This window comes from Antechinus flavipes, chromosome 4, assembly GCF_016432865.1.
Source record: "Antechinus flavipes isolate AdamAnt ecotype Samford, QLD, Australia chromosome 4, AdamAnt_v2, whole genome shotgun sequence".
In the NCBI taxonomy this organism is placed as follows: domain Eukaryota; kingdom Metazoa; phylum Chordata; class Mammalia; order Dasyuromorphia; family Dasyuridae; genus Antechinus; species Antechinus flavipes.
The window spans coordinates 348497642-348524694 of NC_067401.1; the positions used below are offsets into that span (position 1 = coordinate 348497642).

The window sequence follows — 27053 nt, forward strand, 5'->3', positions numbered from 1 at the left end:
CATCTTCCAGATGAATTTTGTTGTTATTTTTTCTAGGTTAGTAAAAAAATAGTTTCTTGAGAGTTTGATAGGTGTAACACTAAATAAATATATTAGTTTAGGGGGTATTGTCATCTTTTTTATATTTGCTTTACTATCCACAAGCACTTGATATTTTTCCAATTGCTTAGATCTGACTTTATTTGTGTGGAAAGTGTTTTGTAGTTTTGCTTATATAGTTCCCAACTTTCCCTTGGCACATAGATTCCCAAATATTTTATACTATCGACAATTATTTTAAATGGAATTTCTCTTTGTATCTCTTGCTGTTGAATTTTGTTAGTGATGTATAAGGATGTTGATGATTTATGTGAATTTATATTGTATCCTGCAACTTTGTTAAAGTTGTGGATTGCTTCTAATAGTTTTTTAGTTGATTCTCTAGGGTTCTCTAAGTATACCATCATATCATCTGCAAAGAGTGATAATTTGGTTTTCTCATTACCTAGTTTAATTCCTTTAATCAATTTTACTTCTCTTATTGCCAAAGCTGGCATTTCTAATACAATATTGACTAGTAATGGTGATAGTGGGTAACTTTGTTTCACCCCGATCTTATTTTAGGAGTGGTTCCAGTTTATCCCCATTACACATGATGCTTGCTGATGGTTTTAAATAGATGCTACTATTTCAAGGAAAAGTCCATTTATTCCTGTACTTTCTAGTGTTTTTAATAGGAATGGGTATTCGATTTTATCAAATGTTTTTTCTGCATCTGTTGAGATAATCATATGATTTTTGTTAATTTGGTTATTGGTATAATCAATTATGCTAATAGTTTTCCTAATATTGAACCAGCCCTGCATTCCTGTTATAAATCCTACTTGGATGTATAACACTCATGGAGTGTTAGCCTGGGGATGGTTTTCTATAATCTTTTTGCTAATATTTTATTTGATTTTTGCATCAATATTCATTAGTGAAATTGGTCTATAATTTTCTTTCTCTGTTTTCATCCTACCTAGTTTAGGTATGAATACCATCTCTATGTCATAAAAGGAATTTGGTAGAAGTCCTTCATTCTCTATTTTTTCAAATAGTTTATATAGTATTGGAGTTAATTGTTCTTTAAATGTTTGGTAGAATTCACATGTAAATCCATCTGGTCCTGGGGATTTTTTTCTTTGGGACTTGATTAATAGCTTGTTCTATTTCTTTTTCTAAAATGGGACTATTTGTGGAATTTATTTCCTCTTCTGTTAATCTGGACAATCTATATTTTTCTAGATATTTTTCCGTTTCACTGAGGTTGTCAAATTTATTGGCATAAAGTTGGGCAAAGTATGGAGTAGTCATTTTTAAACATTGGTTTGTTGTAATATTGGCAAGTTAAAAAACAAAGAAAATAATGAAAACAAAACCCTGATTAATAGAAATAGAGCAAATGAGATGATTAAGTAGAGAAAGTACTACTATTAGAGTTTCATTCATTTATTCTTTTTTTAATTAAAAATTATTTAGAACCTAAATACAAAATAGTGTGTGTTTCCATTTCACAAAAACCTATATAATAAATGCTGTACATTATATTTGGAGCTGTCCATCTTTTATTTGCGTTCTTTTGTTCTCTGATGTGTACTTTTTTCTTTTGAATTCAATAGTATTTTTTCCAATTACATGTAAAGATAGTTTTCAATATTCATTTTTGTAAAATGTTGTGTTCCAAATTTTTTTCTCCCTCCCTCCTTCACCTTCCTCTTTCCCAAGTCAGCAAGGAATGTGATATAGATTATACATGTTTAATCATTTAAAATATATTTCCACATTAATCGTTTTGTGAAAGAAAAGAACAAAAGGGAAAAAGAAAAAAGGGAAAAAACACGAGAAAGAAAAAGCAAACAACAAAGAAAGATGAAAATAGTATGCTTTAATCCACATTCATTTTCTCTGGATACAGATGGTATTTTCCATCTCAAGTCTTAGATCTTGGGTCAGTTGTCTTGGATCAATATACTATTGCGAAGAGCCAAGATTATCATAGTTGGTTATTACATAATCTTGCTATTATTGTATTTATTGTTCTTCGGGTTCTACTCACTTCATTTAGCACATACATCTTTAATTTCCCTGATTTTCTCTTTTGATTAAAACTATTTAAACTTTGACTTTGTCTGAGATCATGATTTCTATTCCTGATGTGTTGGAATCTTTACAAACTGCTAATTCATTAGAGTTGATAGATTATTGATCTGATCCTACAAGAAGATGTTTTGGGCCAGAACCTGAAACAGATATACATGGTATACGTAAATCCATCAATATGGGAGGCATTATACATAATTTACATAAGCACATAGCAATATAACACAGGGTAGTAGTAATGTAACAATTAACAAGAATCAACTTGAAAATTTAAGTGCTGCAATAGTCTCATCAACAATTTTTCATCTCAAGAAATCCAATGATTCTTGCAGTTACATAAAATACATAAGCACATAGTAATATAACACAGGCTAATAGTAATGTAACAAATAACATGAATCAACATGAAAATTTATACATGTCCATAAGTCCTAGAAATAGTCCAAAAGGATTCCATTGTCCATTAGTTCATGTACCAGGAATCCAATAGTTCCTATAAGCTCTGAAGTACTGCAAAAGTCTCATCAACAATTTTTCATCTTAAGGAATCCAATGATTCTTGCTAGTTTTTTTCAAGAACTAAAACAGTCTCATCTTGTGTTAGGAAATCCAATGATTCCTAAAGTTTTTAAAAGTCCTTTTAACAGTCTCATTGTCAGCCATGCTCTTTCAATGGTGAGCACAATCAGCAACAGAACCACCCGATATTTCTTGGGTCTTCTCCTTTGTTTCAAGGGTCTGCTCCATCTCTCTGCGATGGACAAGATGAATGTGGCTCGTCGGCACCCATCTAATTCCTTCTCCACATGTAGAGATGCGAGCTAACCCTCTCCCCCAAGCAGTTAGCCTATCTGGTCCCTTCCATTCACCACTTTCTGGATCTCTCCACTCACCTGGTGATTATCTAAAGATAGTGGAGCTGCTCGCACTGGACACTGCTCTTCTGATGGGTTATAAAACCTGTCTGCTGGAGCCAGTGCATCTTTATCAAAGATTAAAAAATTAATGGTATAGAGAACTAAATTTAGAAGTTCTGTAGGGTTACTTGTGGCTCCCCCTTTCTTTTGTTTTTGGAGGAGTGTCTTAATGTCCCTGTTTCTTCTTTCTACAATTGCCTTGACCTTGAGGATTAAAGGGTATGCCAGTAGTGTGTAAAATCTTATACTGTGCACAAAAGTGTTCAAAATGTTTGTAGGTGTATGCCAGTCCATTATCTGTTTTTATTTCTTGTGACACACCCATAATTGCGAATGTTTGAATGAGGAATTCAGTGACCACTCGGGCTGTCTCTTTTGCTGCTGGTATTGCAAAAGTGAATCCTGAAAAAGTGTCTACTACAACGTGGATAAAAGACAGACGACCAAAAGATTTATAACGGGTCACATCCATTTGCCAGATTTCATTGGGTCTCAAACCACGAGAGTTCTTCCCTGGAGGGAGCGTAGGAGGGTGGAAAGGAAGGCAATCTGTACAGCTTTTTACTATGCTCCTAGCTTCTTCTTTTGTTATCCCAAATTGTAAACGCAAAGCTCAAGCAGCCTGATGGTATTTAGAATGGGATTCCTGGGCCTCCTGAAATAAAGGCGTATGGGCTAACATAGATAAAAGGTTATCTGCCTTCGAATTTCCATCAAAAATAGGGCCTGAAAGTCCACTATGTGAGTGGACTTGCAAGATATAAATCTTTCCTGGATGCTTTCTCACTTGCTCTTGAAGTTCCTTAAAGAGCTGATATATATTAGAAGCTGCAAATTTTATTTGGGCTGTGGCAATTCTTTGTACCACACCTACTTAATAGGCTGAATCAGATATTATATTTAGGTCTCGGGTAATAAGTGAGAGCTAGCATGATCGCATATAATTCTTTCTGCTGAGTGGACTGAAAAGGAGTTCTGACTACTCTTTTTATGGTTAAATCATGAGAGTATACAGTACAAATATTTTGTTTGGCTGCGTCTGTAAAAATAGTTGGTACTTTAAGAGGAACCTTAGAAACCTTCTCCTCAAAAATCCATTGCCAATTATGCAGTAGTCTGCTTATCTTTAATGGAGATCCATGTGCAAAATTTGGAGCCATGGCCAATAAAATTTGCCACTCTGTGATGGTCTCACATCATACATTAATTTGTGCATTTGTATAAAAGGTGTATATCTTGTCAGGTCTTGTCCCAGATAATTGTACTGCTCGCTTAATGGCCTTTAATAAAATTCTAGCCACAAGCACTGGGTAAGGAGTAAGGCTTTGTTCTGGTTGTGCTGGGAGGTTCACCCACTCTATTATATTGTCTCCTTGATGAAGGACTGCTGTGGGTGCTTCTTAGCAAAAACTGACATTTCCAAGGGTTTTTGAGTTACTCTTTCAACCACATTAGATAAAGCCAGTTCAACTTCTTTCAAAGCCACTCGAGCTTCTTTTGTAAGCTGGTATGGTGAATTTAAAGCAGTATCTCCCCCTTAAAATGTCATATAGGGGTTGCAATTGATTGGTAGTTAAACCTAACACTGGACACATCCATTTAATATCTCCTATTAATTTTTGGAAATCATTTAAAGTGTTCAACCTCTCTGTTCTTAAAGACAGTTTTTGTAGTGTAAGTGCCTTAGGATATATTTCATATCCTAAATATTGAAAAGGAGCATGCCTTTGAATTTTTTCTGTAGCGATATGAAGTTTGTAGTTTCTTAGTGTTTCTATGGTCTTTTGTAGACATGCTTCTAACATTCGCTCCTCAGGTGTACATCCCAATATATCATCCATATAACATAATAGCATAACTTTTGGAAATGCTTTTCTTACTGGAGCAAGAGCAGCAGCAACATACATTTGGCATATAGTAGGGCTATTTTTCATTCCCTGTGGCAAAACTGTCCATTCATATCTTTTATAAGGCTCAGCTAAATTAACACTGGACACTGAAAAGGCAAATCTTTTCATATCCTCCTTATCTAGAGGAATAGAATAGAAAGAGGCCACTCTCTAGGCAACTGAGTAGGAGATGGAAGTCCAGGCTGAAGAGTTCCCATAGTTTCCATCTGTTCATTTACCTTTCTTAAATCAGTCAACATCCTCCATTTTCCAGATTTCTTTCTTACAACAAATACTGGGGAATTCCAAGGACTTAGAGCAGGTTGTAAGTGTTCTTGGTCAAGTTGCTCTTGCACTATATCTACTAAGGCCTGAATTTTATCTCTTGTTAAGGGCCACTGTTCTACCCACACTGGTGTATCAGTTTTCCACTGAATAGGAACTGGTGAGAGTGCTGGCAGGCCTTCAACAGCAGCCCTGTCTAAAAAGCTGAAGTACTTAATTTTAATCCGATCTGCTGCAAAATGTCTCTTCCCCACAGATTGATGGGGATTTTTTCAACCACAAAAGGAGTAAAAACTCCTGTTTCATTTTCAAATGTCCATTTCATAGATGCAGCACTAACTTCTGCTGCTATTGATCCTCCTACACCAGACATGTAGGTGTCTGCCTTAATCTTTGGCCAGTGACTGGGCCAGCTGGCCCTCTAATTACAGTACGATCTGCACCTTGTGTCTACCAATCCTTTTAGTGGTATTCCATTCACATAAATAGTGAGCATAAGTCGGTCATCTGTTACAGCTGCAGTCCAAAATATTCCTGGACTCTGCTGCTTGAAGTCAGCCTCTGGACAACCATGATCAGATTGTCTATCAGGGGTATGTAACAGTAAGCCTGATGCTACTACTTCTCCTGGTTGTCTACCTGTGTTAGTGACTGGGATATTAGCTACAAATTCCCCAGTTTCCCACATCAGTGTGTGGATGGCCACTGTTTTGTAAGCACCCTCAGGAGGTGAAATGGTCAAGCCTACTGTGCCCGGAGGCAAGGGATCCGTAGGCTGGACAGGAACAGATTTCACCTCTCCAGGGGATATCTCAGTAGTCTCTACTGCATACAACTCTGTTTTTCCTAATTGCAATCCCCTTTTCCCCTCCGATTGCCTTTTGGCGGATTGATTATGTAATCTCCTTCTTCCATCTGTTTGTCTTTTGGTTGATTGATCATATCTTACTATCGAATTTCTAAAGACTGTCTGGGTGTAACCTCGGCTGCCATCTTGCCCCACCTGGAGTCCTGAAGCTGGGTCCCACCTCTCATTTCCCTGAGTCAATCTACATTCAGAGGCCCAGTGAAAGCCTCGGTTACATTTTGGACATGGGGTTTTGGGTTTTATTCTCTCACCCTTGTCTTCTCACTCTATCTCCATTTCTACATTGGGCTCTTAGATATCCAACTTTTCCACACTGAAAACATCGACGAGTTTCTCTAGAATTCCATTGCCAAGAAGGACCTTGTCTTTCCATATTCATCATAATTTGGGCATAATAAGCATTGTGCCCACAGCGTCTTATGATCTCCTCTAAAGGAACATTTTTGTCTAACCCCCATATAATTCTCTTGCAAACCTCATTGGCATTTTCCTTAGCCAAATGTCTAGTCATTATTTCTGTTGCTGCATTGTCTCCAATGGTTCTTATTACAGCTGTTTGCAAATGTCCCACAAAATCAGCAAAAGGTTCATTGGGACCTTGCTCTATTTTTGTAAAAGCTTTATTTCCATCTTGCTGTCTAGGGAGAGAATGCCAAGCTTTTATCGCAGCCTTAGAAATTTGCTCATACACTGTTATGGGATAATAAATCTGTTCTGAACTTTCTGCATACTGACCTTCACCAGCTAGTTGGTCAAAAGCAACTTGTACAATATTACTTGGTTGCCTATTGCGTTGGGCTTGAATCCTACATAATTCATGAAACTCCGAAAGCCACAACAAATTTTGTCTCGGTTCTAGACATGTCTTAGCCATGGATTTCCAGTCATTCGGGGTTAAGATTTCATAAGACAAATTATCTAGTAACATCTTCACATAAGAGGATGTAGCCCCATAAAGAGGGCAACCCTTTTTCAAATCTTTAATTTTTTCCAAATTAAAAAGAGTGTATTTTCTCTCTTTTTGACCTGAAGAGTCAAGCTTTTCAATCACAGGATATGCATTTATAAAATCAGATATATCTTCTCCTTCATTTTTTGCCTTAATTAATGCTTTTTCTAATCTTGTCAAATTCTGCTTTACAGGAGAAGCTGACTGTGTTTCTGCCTCTCTTCCTTCCCCTTCTTCCTCTACCCATGAAGGGTTAATTGAGGGGGGAGGGTCATGAGATGTGGAATGATCTAATTCTTCCTGCTGTAAAGTATCACACTCAGAATTGTACTTAACTCTATTGTTATCTGATTCTTGCTCCTTTTCACCTAGTCTAGTTGACACCTCTCCCTGCTGCTGTTTTTTCTTTTTCCTTATTTTAATACTTATACATTTCCTAAAGCTAGTTGTATTAAATTATATGTATTAAGTATGTCTTTGGAAATTGAGTTAGGCCCATTTTTATTATAGAATTGACAAAGATCCTCTCCTACCAATTTCCATTCGTTTAGATCTAATTCCTTTTCCAGAGAAAAACAAGGACATATGTGCTTTACAGTTTGTAAAAGTTCAGTGATCTGCTGTAAAATTATTATTAAACCTTGGCTTTCCATAACTTTGACAATGCTCTCTAAACATTTTCCTTGAACAGAAACAGAAGGCTGTTTTCTAAACATCTGTCCCATCTTAGTTGAAATTCTACTTTAACTCTTTTAACAAAATTTCTTTGTTGCACTCACCCTAATTTCTGGGTTGAAGAGTCTTTTCCACTGGATCAGAATCAGAGGCTTTTCCACTGGATTAGGATCTGAATCAGCCCCATATTGGGCGCCAAAATGTGGTGTTCTTTTTTCTTCTTTAAAATGTATAATATAAGATGATGGTTCTTTCTGGAGGAGAGGGTGTAGGTTTCTTGGGGGAGATTTTCTTGGAGGCAGCCTTAGTATCAGTTGAAAGTAATAATCACCCAAATGCAGCCAACTGGTAAAAATACAAACATTTATTTTCTCCTTCCAAAATAGCCAGGTAGGTTGAGAGGCCTATCTCTCTGCTTGGTTCCAAGAGCTCCTTTGAATGTCTCCAAATCCAAAGGTTCTGTCCTTCAGCCTCTGCCTCTGCTTTCTTCAGCCTCCAGCCAGCACAAAGATGGAATGAATCTCTTGTCTCCTTCACTTGGGGCTGGGCTAGCTTTCTGGAGAGTCTTTCAGACCAGCTTGGTCTCAGTGGGGGAGGTGCAGGAGCCCAGCCACTACAGAGGTCTGGTTGTGCCTCTGAGAGAGCCTTCTCAATCTTCCGCTGAACTCTCGACTTGTAGCTTCTTCCGCCACCAGCCAGCCAAGTGGAAAAAATTCCAATGAATCTCTCTTGCCTCAGAGAGAGGGCTTCTAGTGTAATTCAGCTGAAATCTGACCGAGAGCCTCTGTCTGTTTCTTTTATACAAGAGGGAGGAATTGTGGGATACAAGAGAGAGGGATATTTGTATATCTGTTTCAAAGTTCTGGCCTATATTGATGGATTTATGTGTACCTGTTTCAAGTGAGCCCCTTCAAAAACCCACTAATCTGATTTAATTTCCTATTTCCTTTGGTGTTTTCATCTCCTTTCTTGAGGTGTCAGGGAAGGCGTGATCACCTTTTGGGGGGGATTCTCACCTCCTTGAGAAGTCAGGGAAGTCATGACCATCCTATATTCTAAAACAAAAGAAAGGGGGAGATGTTGGAATCTTTACAAACTGCTAACTCATTAGAGTTGATAGATTATTGATCTGATCTTACAAGGAGATGTTTTGGGCCAGAACCTGAAACAAGGTACTAAGTAGAACTAATTGATACAATGCTTGTGTTCACACCTTTACTCCTTGGAGTTCACATGTTTGGGAAATTTCAGGGTTTAGTATGAGATATCTGAATTCACATCTCCCTTAAAGCTCTTAGGGCCAGAGAGCACTATGGGAGAAAACCCATAATCCCATTCTCTAAGAAGAGTCATATACATGCCAGCGAAGAGTGATTCAAGAGAATATTTTCCACTTGGCTGGCTGGTGGCGGAAGAAGAGTTTTCTGAGGAAGAAGCTACGAGTAGAGAGTTCAATGGAAAACTGAGAAGGCTCTCTTAGAAGCACAACCAGATTCATCTTCATCTCACACCCCTATGCTGGCTGGGCTCCTGCACCTCCCCCACTGAGACCAAGCTGGTCTGAAAGACTCTGCAGAAAGCAGCCGAGCCCCAAGTGAAGGAGACAAGAGATTCATTCCATCTTTGTGCTGGCTGGAGGCTGAAGAAAGCAGAGGCAGAGGCTGAAGGACAATCTGCAAGAGCTCTTGGAACCAAGCAGAGAGATAGGCCTCAACTAACCAGACTATTTTGGAAGGAGAAAATAAACGTTTGTATTTTTACCAGCTGGCTGCATTTGGGGTAATTATTGATCTGAACTGATACTGAGGCTGCCTCCAAGAGAGGCTACCTCCAAGAAAACCTCCCCCGAGAGACCTGCTCTCTCCCCCAGAGAGAATCATCATCCTATAATATTATTTTAAAGAAGAACAAGAACATCACACTGATGCTTGTTTTTTTTTTTTTTTACCTAATTCTACTACTAATAAATTCTACTTTTATTTTTTGTTTGTCTATATCTCTTTATTCCCTGTCTTTCCTGACTCCTCTGCTTTACTTCTGCTTGCTACCTTGCTCTCCTGTTACTTAACATCCCCCCATCTCTCTCTTATTCTCTCCCCCAATCCTTTTCCCCCTTTCCTCTTGTTTCTGTCTCAATTTAGAAGACTTCTTATAACTTTTCAAATATATATGTTGTTCCATTTTTATCCCATTTACATTTATTTACACATTCTTCTTTATCTCCCTCCTTTACTTTATTCTCTCACCTTGATATTTCTGTATAAATTTAGAAAGTCTTCATTTTTTTCTAAATGTATCTAATGTGAATAAAGTTCCCTCTAAGAATCTTTCCCTTATTCTCTCTCCCCTCTCTATACCCTTAGAGTTTTATTTCTTTCTGAATTTAGAAGATTTTCATATCCTTCTAGATGTGTATGTATTCTTTCCTCTTTAACCCATTGCTGATGAGAGTCAGGTTCCAGAACTACTTGGCCTCTCTCCAAATAATTCCTCTGCGTCAGTTCTTCCTCTCGCACCTCCTTTGTATAAGATAAATATTCTCTTTACCTTTTCCTACATGGTTTTACATTTTAGAATCAGATTATATTCAGCTCTATTTAATCTTTCTTTTGAACTACCCATTTACTAAAGACATTCTTAAATATATGGTTTATATTTCCACATAAAACATAAGTAGTTTATCCGTATTGAATACCTTGTTAATCTCTGATGTTTACCTTGTATTTCTCTTAGATCTTATATGTCAAATTTTTTATTACATTCAGGTCTTTTTAAATAAAATCCTGAAATTCTGGCAATTCATTGAATATCTTTTTTGTGTTTAGGATTATGCTTAACTTCATTGGGTTTGCTACTTTTGACTGCAATTCCAGTTCTTTTGCTCTTTGAAGTATAGAGTTTTAAGGCCTATAGTCTTTTATTGTGACAGCTACAAGGTGTTGTATGATTCTAATTGTGGCTCTGCCATATTTGAATTGTTTTTTTTTTTTTCTTGTTATTTGCAATATTTTCTCCTTGAGCTTGGGATTTCAGAATTTGGCTTTGTTATTCCTGTAAGTTTTCCTCATAACATCCCTTTTAGATGATAATTGGTGGATTTTTCTGTTTATATTTCCTTCTCTTGTTCTAATCCTCCAGGACAATTTTCTTTAATCATTTCTTATATTATTATATCAAGATTCTTTTTATTGATTGATTGTATCTTTCAGATAATCTGATTATTTTTATGTTTTCTCTTCTTGATCAGTTTTCTAGATCAGTTGTTTTTCTTATGAAATGTTTCCATTATCTTCTATTTTTTCATTCTTTATATTTTATTATTGCTCAGTTTTTTGTAATTTCATTGGTTTCTTCTTGCTGATTTCAAGGAATAATTGTCTTCCTTGAGATTCTAAATCTCAAGTTGGTTGACTTTCTTTTCATAATCTTCTTGTTTTTCTTGGATTAAAAAAATTGTGCCCTCTAAATCTCTCATTTGATTTTTTTGAAGTCTTTTTAAAATTCTTCTTTGAATTCTTTTGCGACAGGTGACCATTTGACATTGTTTATAGTCCTAGAGTCTACTTTGAAGAAGACTTTGCATAAAAGTCAGCAAGTTTTGGATTAGTAGGTCCTTGAGTGAAAGAATTATAGAAATAAAGTTCTTTTATAAAATCACTTAAGTATGTGGGGAGGGGCTTTTGGAATAATACTTGGCTCAAACATCCCATAGAATTCTTTGTGAAGGACAAAATTGGATTTATTATGTGTGTTCCATTAGCTGCAGAGACTGATGAAATAGCAACAATTGAATCAAAAGTAAATGAATTTGCTTTTCTATTATATTGATCACAGTATTTCAATATAATTGGTTTTCTTTATAATCCTTTTAATTTTATTTTATGCATTTATAAATGTTCTGAGAAAGGTTCTATTTGGTGAAGCATATGGAACCAAACTGCCATATGGGTTCATGAGATAGCACACACACAAATTTAAGAATACTTAATTTAGGGTAAAAATCAGACTGAAATTTTTCCTCTTGTTTTAGTTTATTTTGGATGAGTGTTAAGAAACAACTTTTCATTAAACAGGATTTGATTATTAAGATTGTAATTGGAAAGTTTAATGGCTTTAATATTTTGTTTTAATTTCTAAATTTAGATGATTCATTTCAGCTGCATGTTTATATTGTTCAAATATCCATGCTTAGGCATTGAACTTTTTGTGGGCAAGAAATAACTAGTGAAGATATAGAATGATTTTAAATTCCAAAGTAAGATATATATTCTTTAGAGAAGAAAGGATATTTTCTCCTTTCTTTTCCTAATTGAGCATATAATGCACAGATTAAAATCTGAAAGAAATGTCACAATTGTAATATGGTAGAAATTTGAAATCTTTTATTTACGGCCTTTCCTGGTTGCTAATGTCCATTAGAACTTAAGTTTTTATAGCAATGGAACATATTTTTGGCTTATTTTTATTCTTTATGTAGTTGCATTTCTCAAAAAGCCTTCAAAATCTACTATAATTCAATGGTTATATTAACAATAATTTATCTTATCAAAAAGGTGCTTAATCTACTCTGTAGTTCTCTCTTCTACTTCTCCCACATGCCAAATCAATATTTTGTTTTTGTTCATAGGGTTTTATTTTAACTTAAGTTGTGTAATTATTAGTGTATTTTATCTCTAGAAATAATACAGAAATTATAGAAATAATAAGTTTTCATTTGTTGGTTATTTTATAGGTTGTATTGGTAAGGTGGAATGAACCATTCCAGAAATTGGCTACCTGTGATTCAGATGGAGGAATATTTGTATGGATTCAGTATGAAGGCAGGTGGTCTGTAGAACTGGTGAATGATCGAGGAGCACAGGTGAGTAAGAAAGTTTTACTGATAAAAGAATGGTGAAAAAAGCCAATTGAAATATTCTTGAGCCATTTATTAGCATTTTGCTTTTAGTTATATCTAGAGAAGGTAGAAAATCACAACTTACTTTTCAGCTATATTGCTGTCATGGGAAATCTCCAAGTTTTCATATTTAATTAAAACTGAAGTCATTTTTATCTGAGTTGTGATTACTTGTTAAATTCAGATTTTCTGAGCATTCTTATTAGCATACCACTTTTGGGATCCTTTTTTAAAGGGTTTTTGTCTTGTGACATCGTTTGGTTTATATGAAGAAGCTCTATGCCTTTCTTTACAGCTTATTCTTTGACCAAAGATTTACAACACTGTCTTCAATAACAGTTTCCATAAATCTGGATACTTGTCACTTGTTGTCATTTGTTAATTTTCCTCTTCCAGTACTGCTATGACTTGATATACTTATTCTTAAAAATCATTGTGCTGTATACAACTGGACAATAAAAACCACAAAGCTTATGAGGGAAAATGGAGTTAGGGCACAATACTAAAAAACTTCATTAGTGACTTATGAAAAAGAATTAGGAAAGAACCTAATAAAAATGGAACCACTTTTATACATATTAAATAGTTAAGAAATAAATAAATACTATAATTAAGTACAACAATGTCTACAGCTTGAAGCTGTTTTCAGCCTGGATTGCTAAAAAACAAATCATTTATGAATGGTCTCATTGTGCCTCAATTCGGAGGATCAAGGGGATTGCCATCATAGGGCAGTGGAAGGGCAAACCAGTCCTTGAAAACTCACAGTTCCTATTGCACCAAAAGATATAAAGTAAGTATGGCACATTACTTTGAAAAAGACATGGTTTACATGTGGAAAGAGTTGCAGCTTATGAGTTTATTGTGTAATGATATACTTTCCTCTTGTCCTCCCGATACTTCTTGGTGATAAAATCACAAAAAAAAAAAAATTCATATTATTCTCAAATCATTTCTTAATATATCAGTTATATTGGAACAAATTTGCAATTTCAAAACGAGCATTATAGCAGCCCTGCATGCATTTCTCTCTACTCGTATAGAAGATAACTTCCATATGTATTTGATTGCCATGCTAATACTCATTTAACATGTGTCAGAGCATGTACAAGTCTATGGGGCAGTTTTCATTTCACAACATTAGCAAGAATATGACATTTTATCTAATAACCTATATTGAACATTTTTAGTGAGGAATGTCCTTTACTATGCCATTATATTTTAATTAGTTTCTTAGCCATTCTTTCTCTTAATTCTAAAGCTTATTATATTGCTACAATGTACAAAGTTTATTCCATAGCCCTACCAGGTTTTAGTATGTCTCCAAATGTTAATTATCTAAGTGTGTCGAAATAGGCTGAGATTCCACCCTCTCTTACAGTGGCTAATTGAAGGACTTTTTGGTGCCACAAACATACAAGTACACTTTATTCATTATCACCCAATAACACTCCTTCCTCCATATCTTCCAGTGCTTGTCTGAATGTCTCTTGTGACAGGAATAAATCTTTCTGGATGATTATAACTTATCTGGGACCTGGGCATTGGCACTAGCAGCTGTTCAGATGAAATTTGGATTATTTTCCTCCTCCTAATATTATCCATACCCTCTACCCCAGGTCCATTTGTGGTTACAGACCTTGTGGATTATGGAGTGTGTTAAGATTAAAAAGATTGGAAAGAGACAGATGATGAAGATCTTTAAATATCTTTGATCTTTTGCAATTAAGTATTGTGAGCAAGACTGAAGCATCATTAAAGGAAAACCTGTTGTAAGAACATTTTAGTAATTGTGACAAGCATTATTTGGGCATCACTATTACTAATTTAATAACTTTTGACCATAATCTATATGTTTTAAGCATTTTTTTGTTTTTATAAAAATATTTTCCATTGATATATATTTTAACCTCTTTTTAAAAAATGTGTATCTCAAGGTCAGTGATTTCACATGGAGTCATGATGGGACTCAAGCTCTTATCTCATATCGAGATGGATTTGTGTTGGTTGGTTCTGTCAGTGGACAAAGACATTGGTCATCAGAGATTAATTTGGAAAGTCAGATTACATGTGGCATATGGACTCCAGATGACCAACAGGTAAAGTTTTCTTTTAAAATGTATTTGTGACATTTTCAACATACATAAGATATCATTCATGAAATATAAAAAATTGTTTGCCGAGTTAGTAGAATCAATAGGAAACTATATATATATATATATATATGTAATATATATGTATGTATATATATAATTTTATAAAGAATGACAATGTAATTATCTTGCATTTGGGGATTACTTCTTGATTTTTGGAAAATTTTTATCAGGTCCTTTAGCAGTGCAATTTGAATATATCCAAAAGTATTTATAGATTAAATTGGAAGGACAAAAAACAAAAGCTGAAAAATAGAATAGATGTGCTAGAATTTCTTTAGTTATCTATTTTTGATATGAATGACACAAGAGCACTACCACATTTGGAACTGAAATACTTTTGTACCTTGTGAGTTATATAAGGAATTTGAAATAATGCTTAATTAATATAATGAAGTCATGAATGTCAACTGAACAGAGCTGAGTAAACAAAATTAATCTGTTAGAAGTGACACAATTTTGAAAGTATTAAGAGATCAATTTTTCAGAAATGGGAAGATGTTAAATGATGGGAAAAATAATATTAATTGCACAAAAAAGTGATCAAGGGGGGCATTAATAATTACCAATTTATATCTTCTTTCTAATTTTTATTAAATCTTTAAGTAAGTGATATAGCTATGTATTGAGGATAGCTGATGTTTGATTTAAAAATATGAGAATGGAATAGGCAGGTTTTCATTTTCTTATAGCAAATCAAATCTTTATAATCATATAGATTACTCAGTACTCAGTTGGATCTGTGTATGTTGTTCCCTATGGTGATGTAGATCACATCTCATTTACTGCTTTGAAACATATGTGTGTGACTCTGGGTGATGTCTTTGGATAATTTAATAACCAACCTAACCCTGTCTACCTCTTCCTTGTGTATCCTTTCCTTGCCTTTAAAAGGAGCTCTGAGACTTTTTTTTTGTCCTCCCTCACTCTCAACATGTCTTTTCAGCAGACATTTCCCTGATGAGCTTTTTTTTTTTAACTTCTGTTTTTCTTTGATCCTTCCTCATTGATTATAATTTGCAGCCTGCATACAGCCTCCATGTACCCCTTTCATTGCCTTTTGTATATTTATTTTCAATTATTTAAACACTTTAAAAAATGTCTCCTAATCATAGTAACTATTGGTACTAAAATGAAGAGCTTTTGTTTCTGAGGAAAACATGTAGTCATTGCTATTTCTTGAACGTGATATAACTGTTCTTCTCTTGGTTTTTAGTTCTGGGCCCCATATATTTATCTGAACCTGATATATTTATGTATAAGTAGGTTATCCATCCCAATGAATATTATAATAATCTGGACAGTAGATATTTTTTATCTACTTTGTCTTATATAGTTAATCAAGACAAACTTTTTTGAATGGTTTATGAGGCCTTGCAGCATACCCAGTGTACCCCAGATGAAACTAGCACTGCATTAACTACAAACTAGAGCACTTGGAGGACCTTGCCATTTAGATGGACTCTCTCTCCAACTTCTAGATCTTCTCCAGTGAAATTTTGTTGAGCATATATCTTTATGCTATATACTTCATCAAATATTTATAAATAGAGAGAGATCATTGACCATGATATTTTCTTTTATTTTTCAAGAAATCTTGAAAGTCTTAATATATAAACAGGAATTAGCTTATTTAAAGAGATTATTTACAGCAGCATTTTTTTTTAATGGTTCAAATGTGGGCTTTTGTTTTTGTGGAGGGTTTTTGTTTGGTGGTGGTGTCAATAAACCATATATGTAAGAGAATCTCTACATCACCCTTGAAATCTCCAGTACCACAGAGTATATAGAAGGAGTTAAATAATACATAAGTCATAGTATTCGTTTTGTTATACTTTAATGCTCTTTTAAAAAAAAGAAAGAAAAGAAAAAAGGAGAGAAAAGGTGAAGTGTGACTTCTTTAGCATATATAAGGTATACACATAGAATTACCTAAGTAATGTTTATCCTACCCACCTTGGACCAATTTAGGTGACATTACTTTCATGTAAATTGTCCAAGGAAGGTAGGATAAATATATAATATAGTGAGTTGGATTCAGAAATATATTTCACCCAGCCTAGAAATAGGAGGAAAAGGAAGAGAGAAAAATAAGAGGGAATTAGTTAAGGGAAAGTTTATTAAGAGAGACTTTAAAAAAAAAGAACTGATAAGAATCTGTGTTTAGGATTGGGTTGAGGAGAAGATATTCAGGGAAATATGATTTTATCCTTTGAATAAAACATAAAACACTGGTGCTGAGTACACTCCTCTCTTGGTGCTCTCTTCTTTGTAAAGAGGGGACTGAATATGGGAATTTGTTTTACTTGATTGAACATGTTTATAACAGGAATTTTGTTTTTCTTTTTCAATGATGGAGAGAATTAGAAAAGAGAGATCATATTTTTGTTGATTGAAAAATGAAATATATATATAAAAAGCAAAGATATAATAAAATAATAAAAATATAAGAGAACAGAATGGAGGGAAATAAATATTTAATACTCATAACTTAATTTAATGGGATGAGCTCACTTATAATATAGAATAAGGTAGCAGGCTAACTTTAAGATCAAAATTTAATAATATGTTGTTCTTTTGGTGATTTGATTTGACTTTTGGGATCCAGCTAATATACCAATCCTTGATGGAAAATTTGTATTTATAAACATTTTCATTATCAAAAGAGATCAGAACAGATCAGTGAATTGAGCATGCAACAAAAAACTAGGAAACCCACAAAAATTTAAAAATAAATACTAAAGTACAAATTCTGAAAATGAACAACCTTGATAAATTTGGAAGAAAAAAATCCATTAAATTAATTCATAATTAAAAACTAGGAACTTCTTTTTAAGGAAAATAAAAGCAAAAAGCTAGCCAAAAGACGTCAGCCCTTACCTAATTGACTAAGAAAGAAAACCTAATTATCAGTATCAGAAATTAAAAAAAAATTCACAGCAAATGAATATGAAATTAAAGAAATTATTAAAAACTCATAAGAAATAATTGTAATAAGTTCATAATGAACTTATTATAGTCAGACATCAATAACACTAATATCTTGGTGATCTCATTGATTTCCAATGATTCAATCCTGGTCTATTTGCAAATGACACTAGATCTAAACACACAGACCTGTTTTTTCCCTCTTAAATCCACTCCCACATTACCAATTGCAAATTAGATATTTCTAAATGTATCACCATGTAGACATCTCAAAATGTGTCTAGAACAGTTCCACACAGCTCCTTGCACACCCTAAAATTTGCCTCTGTTATTATTAGGTTCCCTATTTCTATTGTGTGTAAAGCTTTCCTTCTATTCACTCAGATCTGCAATCTCTGATTTATGTTTCTCTAATCCTTACCCTTTATATCTAATCAGTTATCAAATATTGTTGATTTTATCTCCATAGTCTCTCCATAGCCTTACTTTCCCCCTGAACTTATATAGTCACTAACCTGATTCAGCCCCTCTTCACCTCATGTACTTTTAAATTGCTTCCTGTTTGGTTTCCACTCAGCTTTTTGTTTGATATTCCTAAAGCTCAATTCTTACTATGCCATTTTCCTTTTTTGTTAAAGCCTCTTATTTCTGAGATAAAATACAAATTTATTTGTTTGGCATTTAAAATCCTTCAAAATCTGGCAAAAGCCTGGGTTTCCAGTTTTATTATGTGTTACTCTATTCCATGTACTCAACATTCCAGCCAGACTGGCTATTTTGCCATTTCCTGGACAGGATGTTCCTCTCTCCTCTACTGGTCCTTTGCATGAACTATTGCCATAGCTACAATATGTTTAATTACTTTGACTCTGTAGACTCCTCAGTTCCTTAAAGTTACAGTTCAAGTACTCCTTCCTATGCCAAGTTCAACTTGTTCTATTCTTCTTTCTAAAAGTCATTTTATATTTTCTTGACAAAGAGTTTGTCTTTATTTATCTGTGCATATGTTATGTCCCTTAATAGCATGTTAGTTTCTTGAGAACAGGCATTATTTCATTTTTATCTTTACATGGCAAAATACCTAGTTCAGTATCTAGCATACAGTAGATACTAAATGCTTGTTGAATACATCCTGAGTATTTCTGCAGTAACTGATTCTATACTTAGTTATTTCTTTTATGTTTATTTTAACACTATTAAACCTAATTCTGCCTTGCTCCTTATTTTCCCCAGGTCAAACAGTAAAAGTATTATTCTTTATCCTAATAGATCTTCTGACACTTGAAGACAGTTATCATTTCTATTCTTCACTCATCCCAAAGTTAAATATTATCTTTTTCTTTCACTGAGTATCATCTGTCACAATCTTAAATTCCATCACCATTCTCAACTCCTTTCTTAATCATGTCTTTCCCTAATAGTGGAAATTATAACTGAAGGCAGTACCTCCAATGTGGTCTGTACTGAGCTAAATAGAATGAACTATCACAATACTACCTCATTCTGGACACTTAATGCAGTCTAAAATTGTACTCCCTTTTTAAGGAGTGGTTGCCATCTCATAATGTTGTCTCTTCATGGCTCCTCATCTTTTATTTTATTTGTGAAATTAAATTTAAGTCTATTTAGACTTGTAAAAAGTTTCTTTTTTTATTCAGTTAAAGAGGGTTGATGTCAGATTAGAGCAAATAGAAGTTACTTTTTGAAAAATTCACCTGAAATGCAGAGAAATATATTTACACTCTACCTCTTTCTTTTATTTTTATTCCTTATACTTATATTTAATATTATTTTTGAAATTATTGCATGTTAATGCATTTGCTTATGATCTTTAAATTATTGTTTTCTTATAGATGGAGAAATGAATAGATGAAAAAGTATTTATTTACTTACTATGTATCAAATACTCTGAAGGACTGGGAATATAAATACAAAAACTAGATAGTTCCTTTCCTCAAGGATAGGATAAGGATAAGACAACCATCCACTGAAAGGGAGTAATGGTGAGAGAAGGGAAGATCTAGGTAGACAGTGGGATGGTGACTATAATAATAGTACTTTCTGGAGCCATTGGTAGTGTTGATTTTATTATAGTTTTCTGTAGTTACTGTGCTGATGTTAATGTCTTTGAAAGTTTTAGATGTTGTTCAAAACAGCCAAGAAAAAACATGGTAGGGTTCTTCAGTGATTTATTACTCAACCCAAAATAGTTAAAATCACTTTACAGGAAATAGACACAGGTACAATGCTTGTATTCATATGTAAAGGAATAGGAGTTATATAAATGACAGTTAAAAACCCATTTTGAAAAAAAATTTTTTTTTAGACTTGGAAAGAATCTCAAGTTTGGTCACCTCGTCCAACCTTCTAACCAAGGTATGAATCCCTTTTGTGACTTTTTCAATAAGTACATTCAGCCCTTAAATGATAAGGAATTCATTATTTCAAAAGAAAGCTTATTCTTTTTTTAAAATTACTCTTATTATTACAATGTTTTTTTCCTTACATTTATCTGAAGTCTGCCAATTCAATTGCCTTCCCAGTACATTTTCCAAAAAGTCTTTCTTCTGAGATTATCTCCAGTTTATTCAGTTTATGGTGTATCATTTGTTCATAGATGTTAACATGTCTTTTCTTCCATTAGATTGTGAGCTCATAGAAGAAGAGTTTTAGACTTTCTTTATCCCCTGCACTTAGCAGAGTGCCTGACATATTAAAAATTTAGTAAGTGCTGTTTAACTTGACATGACATCCTTTCATTCTAATTTTCTCCTTTGGAACAAAGAGAAAAAAGTTTAATGAATCTCTTACATTTGACAGTCCTTCATTATTTAGATAGTTATCTTCTCCCCTTTGATTTATCTAAGCAAAATTCCATCAGTCAAGGGAGAGGTTGGAACGAATACTGAAAATTAAGGGATACAGGATATATAAGAATTTCTTTTTGCCCTGCTTAATTAGCATTATATAAATTTTGAAATTAATTTTTAGGTGTTTGAGGATTTTTTTTTGTTTTTGAGTGTGCGTACTACTTCTATTCAGGTATTTCTTAATGGAGAAACAACTTCAGTGACACAAATATAAACAACTAGAATATTTTTTTCTTTTCTCACAAAGTAATTTTCTTTTTTCTCTCTCCTCTCTGTTTACATATATACATGCAGTCAGGCATACATATAGAAGATATAAAGTATAAAAGAATATCAAATACTCAAGTCGTTTTGCTAAAATTGTAGGGGCTTTTTTTTTTTTAAAGCATTATGGGGACTAGATTATCTGTAGATCATCATATTGAAATTGAATGTACAGATTGTAGGCTATTTCAGGAAAATTAAATACAAAAACACCTTAAGTCATCTCTTTCTTAAAATTAATATTACCTTCATTATACTAATTTTAGGAAAATATTATGAGAAATAATTTCTAAAGCATGTGGTTTGCTGTTATGTTTAAGTATATGTTGCTAGACAATCTTTTGAATCCAAATCCATTGATATTTCATTTAACTTTCAGTTGTCCAAAATAGATTTATCTTGATTAATATGATGGCATTGTGGCAAAGATTCTAACCCAGAACCTTTACTTGAATGCTAATATTTGGCCAGATGGCTGAATTACATAAACAGAGCTTTCACAGCTTCTCATGCAATTTTCTGGAATTTGATACTGTGATTTTGACAAGGTACCTGTACTTAACATTTAATGTCCTAGGTGAGGAGGAAGTGAAATTTGTACTGTCTTACCCATTTGTGTTATCGCCAAAGTAAATAAAATGGTCACCTTCATGTCACTACTACATCTTGATAGCTCTTTGTCATTTAGAAGAGTTCTAATTTGGAAATTTTTTAATTTTATTTTTAGCTCTGTTATAGAAGAAATGTTGCCAGTAGTGTTTTCATATTATTTAGAACAATAAAATCTTAGATCTGGATGGAACTTTGGAGGTAATCTGGTTCAATTTCTTCACTTTACAACTGAAAAAATTGAAGTTCAGAAAGATGAAGTAATTTGTCTCAAATCTCACACCATGTTAGTTAGTGGCATGGTCAAGGTTAGAGCTCAGGTTTCTACCCAGAAGAAATGTCTCTTGAATAAGGTTGAACCATTGTTTTGAATAGGAAAAACAAAATACATTCTTGATTTTCACTTGAAAGAAATGAGAATGAACTAACAGTTGATCCTTAGAGAAGTACCAAAAATTGTTTAACATTGAATTTTGTTATTGAAGTAGGTATATAATCACCTTCTTTGAAGAGCTCTAAAAATAGGATACATTCTCATCTTAAAATAATTTTAAATTTAGTCCATCTTACAGGTAAAAGATGACTTCAAAATATCCCTTCCCATCCAAAGATTGTCATTGTGATTTTGATATTTCTTTATTATAGTCATTTGAAGTCATCTCTCATACCTATCATTTTTACTTCGGATTTTGAGCTACAAAAATTTATTAAGCCTTTTCTAAATTAATCTAAGAACTAGTGACACAAAGTTAAATAAGTATATGTAAAATAAAAGGTAAATTGATGGGAGGATATTAGTCATTGAATCAGGAAAGACTTCATGTATAAGGCACTGCTCTGATAAAATTTTCAAAAAAAACAAGGGATTCTTTTTTAAAAATCAAAACATTTATTTTAGTGTCTTGTGCAGAAAAGTCTCCATTCATAACATGATAGTACAATTCACTGAATAATGCGCATTTAGCATGCACATTGTTTTTAAAAAAGACTTTTGAAACAATAAATTATTATACTGTTCTTGGATATACTTCATGAATATGATTAAGGAGACATTTCAATGCATAAATGTTATTTCAACTTAGAAATCTTATGCCTGAACACAAACATCTTTCATGATATTTATTGAATTTTATATAGTTTAAAATTAATAATAGATTTTAACGAGAAAAACATGTCAGTCTTCTAAAATATTATGGCTGCCACACATCGTGGCACATATCTGTGATCCCTGCTACAGGGAAGGTGAATTGTTTGAGTTTGGGAGTTATTAGGTACAAAGACTAAGTCCACCATTAATATAGCCAATCACTAAGTGGGGGTGCTATCAGGCCACTGAAGGAGTAGCAAATTGACCCAAATTGGAAATGAAGCAGGTCAAAATGTCTGTGTTGATCACTAAGGGGATTGGCATCATGAGTAACCACTTCATTTCCAGCCTGAGTTGAGATAAAGAAACCCATCCAATTTTACTCCCTATCTCACAAATTAGTACTTCCAAAATTATTTCACCAAAATGTTAATCAGTAGTTTGCTAAAGTCACTTTTTCTTTTTTAAACTGATAAGATTTCATCCTTCTAATTTAGAACAATCTATGGACAATGTGAATTACCCAGACATTTTTCTTCCTATAACAACACTTGAAAAATCATTCTAAAGCAGTAGAAAAAATGGTCTTTTGGACATTTAATTATATGCCTTTTTTTGCTTCATTATTTTAAAAAGACAAAGGTTCATGACTTATCAGATCCTATTCTTATAGGTACTTCTTCATCTCTCTTTTTCCATTCCACTCCAGGCATAAGCTGCCTATTCTAAATATATCTATCTCTTCTATTTGGACATCTTTATTCTTGACCTCTTTAAAAACATAGCTTCCATTTTTATCACTCTTTTTAAATTTTCTTGGCAAAAGCAATCATTTCACCTGGCCAAATTTCAATACAGTCTGGTATATATTCATTTTCTTCAGACTTCAGCATTAAATACTGATAACTGTTTACTATTCTATATTTTCTCTACTCTTGTATTTTGTGACTCTGAAAAAATCTTAGAACTTTTTTGACTGACTGCTATTCTTCTAGCCTACCATCTAGCACCTCTTTAATATGAGAGTTTACAAATATTTATCCTTTGCTAGAGTTAAATTATCACTTTCCCTTCATAACATCTATTGATTGTCTACTAATTCTTACTTTTAATCTAACTCCTAACTCCTGTTTTGGAGTCTGCTTTAGAATACTGATCCATTCTCTTCAGAACTTTTCTAATTGAATGTCCTTTCACTATTTCAAAATTCAAGTGACTAAGAAAAAACTTGTTTACATTCTCAGCCTATTTTGTTGTATTATAATTATGGTCATCAATGTTATGATCATGATTCCAAAAAAAATCCAAAAAAGAAGTGATTCAAAGAGACAAAAGTGAGGTGAGAGTATGAATCAGATATGGTCAAGATCCCCTCTGAATATATGGAAATGAAATATCAATTGTGTTTGAAGAACCAAAGGTAGCCACTTTGGAGAAGTAAATTGAAATAGAAAACCCTATATTTGAGACGTGAAAAGAAATATTGTATTATTGTTGATTTGAACAAGAGACTGATGTGGTTACACCTGTATTTTTAAGGGAATTACTTAGCAACTATCTGAAGGATAGTTTGGAAAGGGGAGGTGATATTAAAAGGTAGGAGTGTTTAGGAGTTGGAGCCTTGAGGCAGGAGATCAATTAGGAGTCTTGCAGTTGTCCAGGTGAAAAGTAATGAGGGCCTAGTTTAGCTAGGTTAGTTAGGGCCAGATTAGAAGAGGGAGAAGAGTATTTTATACAAGAGAGACTGTGAAATAGAATTTGTATGGTTTGTCAATTTTTTTGTATATTTAAAGTTAAGGAGAATTTGAAGAGTTGGGGATAACACTGAGGTTGTGAAGCTATGTGAATGTAAGGATAATAGTGCCCTTAACAGAAGGAAAAAAAAGGACAATAGAAAAGTTTGGGAAGAGGGTTGAATTTATTGGGAAAGGTAATGTGTTCAATTTTGGATACATTGGATTCAAGATTCCTTTAAGTCATCCTGTTTGAAATATTTATTAAGCAGTTGGAGAGTTTCATTTGAAATCCAGGGGGAAAAAATTAATCTGTAATCTAATATATCCCTTTAGAAATTGTTTCATCAACTATGAGATTTTCAAAATTTGTCTTCTTGACTTCCCAGAAAAATTTTGACATTTAGTTGTATGATAGTTTGGGGTGTGTGTGTGTGTGTGTGTGTGTGTGGTTTTTGTTTTTTTTATTATTATTTTTTTAACAGATGTTTGTTTCTTGGTGTCTCTGTACTTTTTAATGCAAAATATACCCAGCTAATCTTGATATTAACATCTGAGTTTTAAATTAAGGTTCTCCAAATCCCATCAGGAAATATTTTTTAAATAGTTTTAAGACTCAGATATTCAGAGAATTTCACTGTAATATCAGAGAAATGGGAGTGCCAATTGCCAAAATAACCTAGTAGCAATTTGGCAATGTGTTGTTTTGTTTTAAGATTTCAAGAAAGTCGGTGAGGAAATTACAACTTGCTCACAAATGAGCAACATCTCTAATTCTGCTGTAGCTGGAATAAGCATTTGAGCATTTACAATAATATCTATTTTGATAATAGGAAGTTCCCACTACAATAATTTTTCAAATGTTCATATGAATAAGTATTTTGAGATTTTGTGGTTCTGTTTTTCTGTAATGGTAGTATTTGAGCTGGCTCTTAAAATTATATTCCATAAAAATGTCATGTAGTAAGAAATATTGAACTTAGGATGTTGAACATTGATAATGGTAAAAAATAAATTTGAAGATACAAAGGGAATCACTCAACTCATATTAACTAAACATATACAGTGCTGAGTAATATATTATGTGATTTTTATCCGTACTGAAGAATAAACACAGTTTTTGTCTCAGGAATCTAAAAGGAAAGATGGAACAGAAAGTACTTCTAATCAAAACAAATTTATAGAACCAGTGCAAAAGTTGAGAATTTTGTAGTAGGTTTGAAAGTTGATTAGGTTAATGAGGAAGGATTCCTCATAGAAAATGGACATAAATTTTGATTTATATAAAAGAAGGTATAAAATGAAAGGAAAGAAGTTATTACTATTTGTGCAGAAAATGGGCAAGAGCCTAGAGTGGTTGAAAAGTAGGGAAGAATTAATGAACACTAAAAAAGAAATAAAACAGAGTAGAACTGAAAGTAGACTATACAAACTTAGGACAATGAAAGTTAGGGAAAGAAGTAGTTGAGTATAAGTTGAAATGAATCACAGAATATCAGAGTTGGGAGAACCCTCAGAGTCTATCTTGTCCAATATATGCTTGAACAAAGATCCCGTTATAGCATTTGTACACTTAGCCAGCCCCACCTTTTTTCTTTATTTCTTTCTTTTTATTTTTTATTATAGCTTTTTATTTACAAGATACATGCATGAGTAATTTTTCAGCATTGACAATTGCAAAACCTTTTGTTCCAACTTTTCCCCTTCTTCCCCCCACCCCCTCTGCAGATGGCAGGTAGACCAGTACATGTTAAATATGTTAAAGTATATGTTAAATACAATATATGTATAATGTCTATACAGTTATTTTGCTGCACAAAAAGAATTGGACTTTGAAATAGTGTACAATTAACCTGTGAAGGAAATCAAAAATGCAGGCAGACAAAAATAGAGAGATTGGGAATTCTATGTAGTGGTTCATAGTCATTTCCCAGAGTTCTTTCCCTGGGTGTAGTTGGTTCAGTTCATTACTGCTTTATTGGAACTGATTTGGTTCATCTCATTGTTGAAGAGGGCCACATCCATCAGAATTGATCATCATATAGTATTGTTGTTGAAGTATATAATGATCTCTTGGTCCTACTTATTTCATATAAGCCCAATAGTAACACTATCAAAGGGTATGCACAGTTTGATAACTTTTTGAGCATAGTTTCAAATTGCTCTCCAGAATGGCTGGATGTGTTCACAATTCCACCAACAATATATCAGTGTCCCAGTTTTCCCGCATCCCCGCCAACATTCATAATTATCTTTCCCTGTCATCCTAGCCAATCTGACAGGTGTGTAGTGGTATCTCAGCGTTGTCTTAATTTGTATTTCTCTGATTAATAATGACTTGGAGCATCTTTTCATATGTCAGCCAGCCCCTTCTTGAAGATCTTTAATGACCATGAATAAACTATCTTCATATGTAATTCATTCTATTTTTGGATGGCTCTACTTGTTAAAGAACCACTTATATCAAACCTAAGATTTCTTATTTGCAACTTTTAATCATTGCTCCTAGTTCTTTTCTTGGCATCCAGGCAGAACAAACCCAATTCCTCTTCTTTTTGGCAGCCCTTTTAAGTATTTAATTAATTAATTAGCTTTTTAAGCACACATTGTTTTATGAGTTATGTGGTAGAGGAAAAATCAGAGCAAAAGGGAAAAACCATGGGAGAGATAAAAAACAGAAAAAAAAAAAGAAGTGAACATAGCATGTGTTGATTTACATAGTCTCCTTAGTTCTTTTTCTGGATGCAGATGGCATTTTCTGTGCAAAGTCTGCTGGGATTGCTTTGGATCACTGAACCAAGTCTTTCA

The 27053-nt window shown here is 33.5% G+C and overlaps 1 protein-coding gene across 2 annotated transcripts in view; it reads left to right on the forward strand.

Annotated features, from left to right (window-relative positions):
• TULP4 (TUB like protein 4) overlaps positions 1-27053 on the forward strand; it is a 247562-nt gene that overhangs the window by 139333 nt on the left and 81176 nt on the right. For both annotated transcript variants that reach the window (XM_051998005.1, XM_051998007.1), the window contains exons 5-6: positions 12437-12565; positions 14539-14700. In XM_051998005.1, the coding sequence (XP_051853965.1) occupies positions 12437-12565; positions 14539-14700 (291 nt within the window). The remainder of the gene's footprint in view (positions 1-12436; positions 12566-14538; positions 14701-27053) is intronic.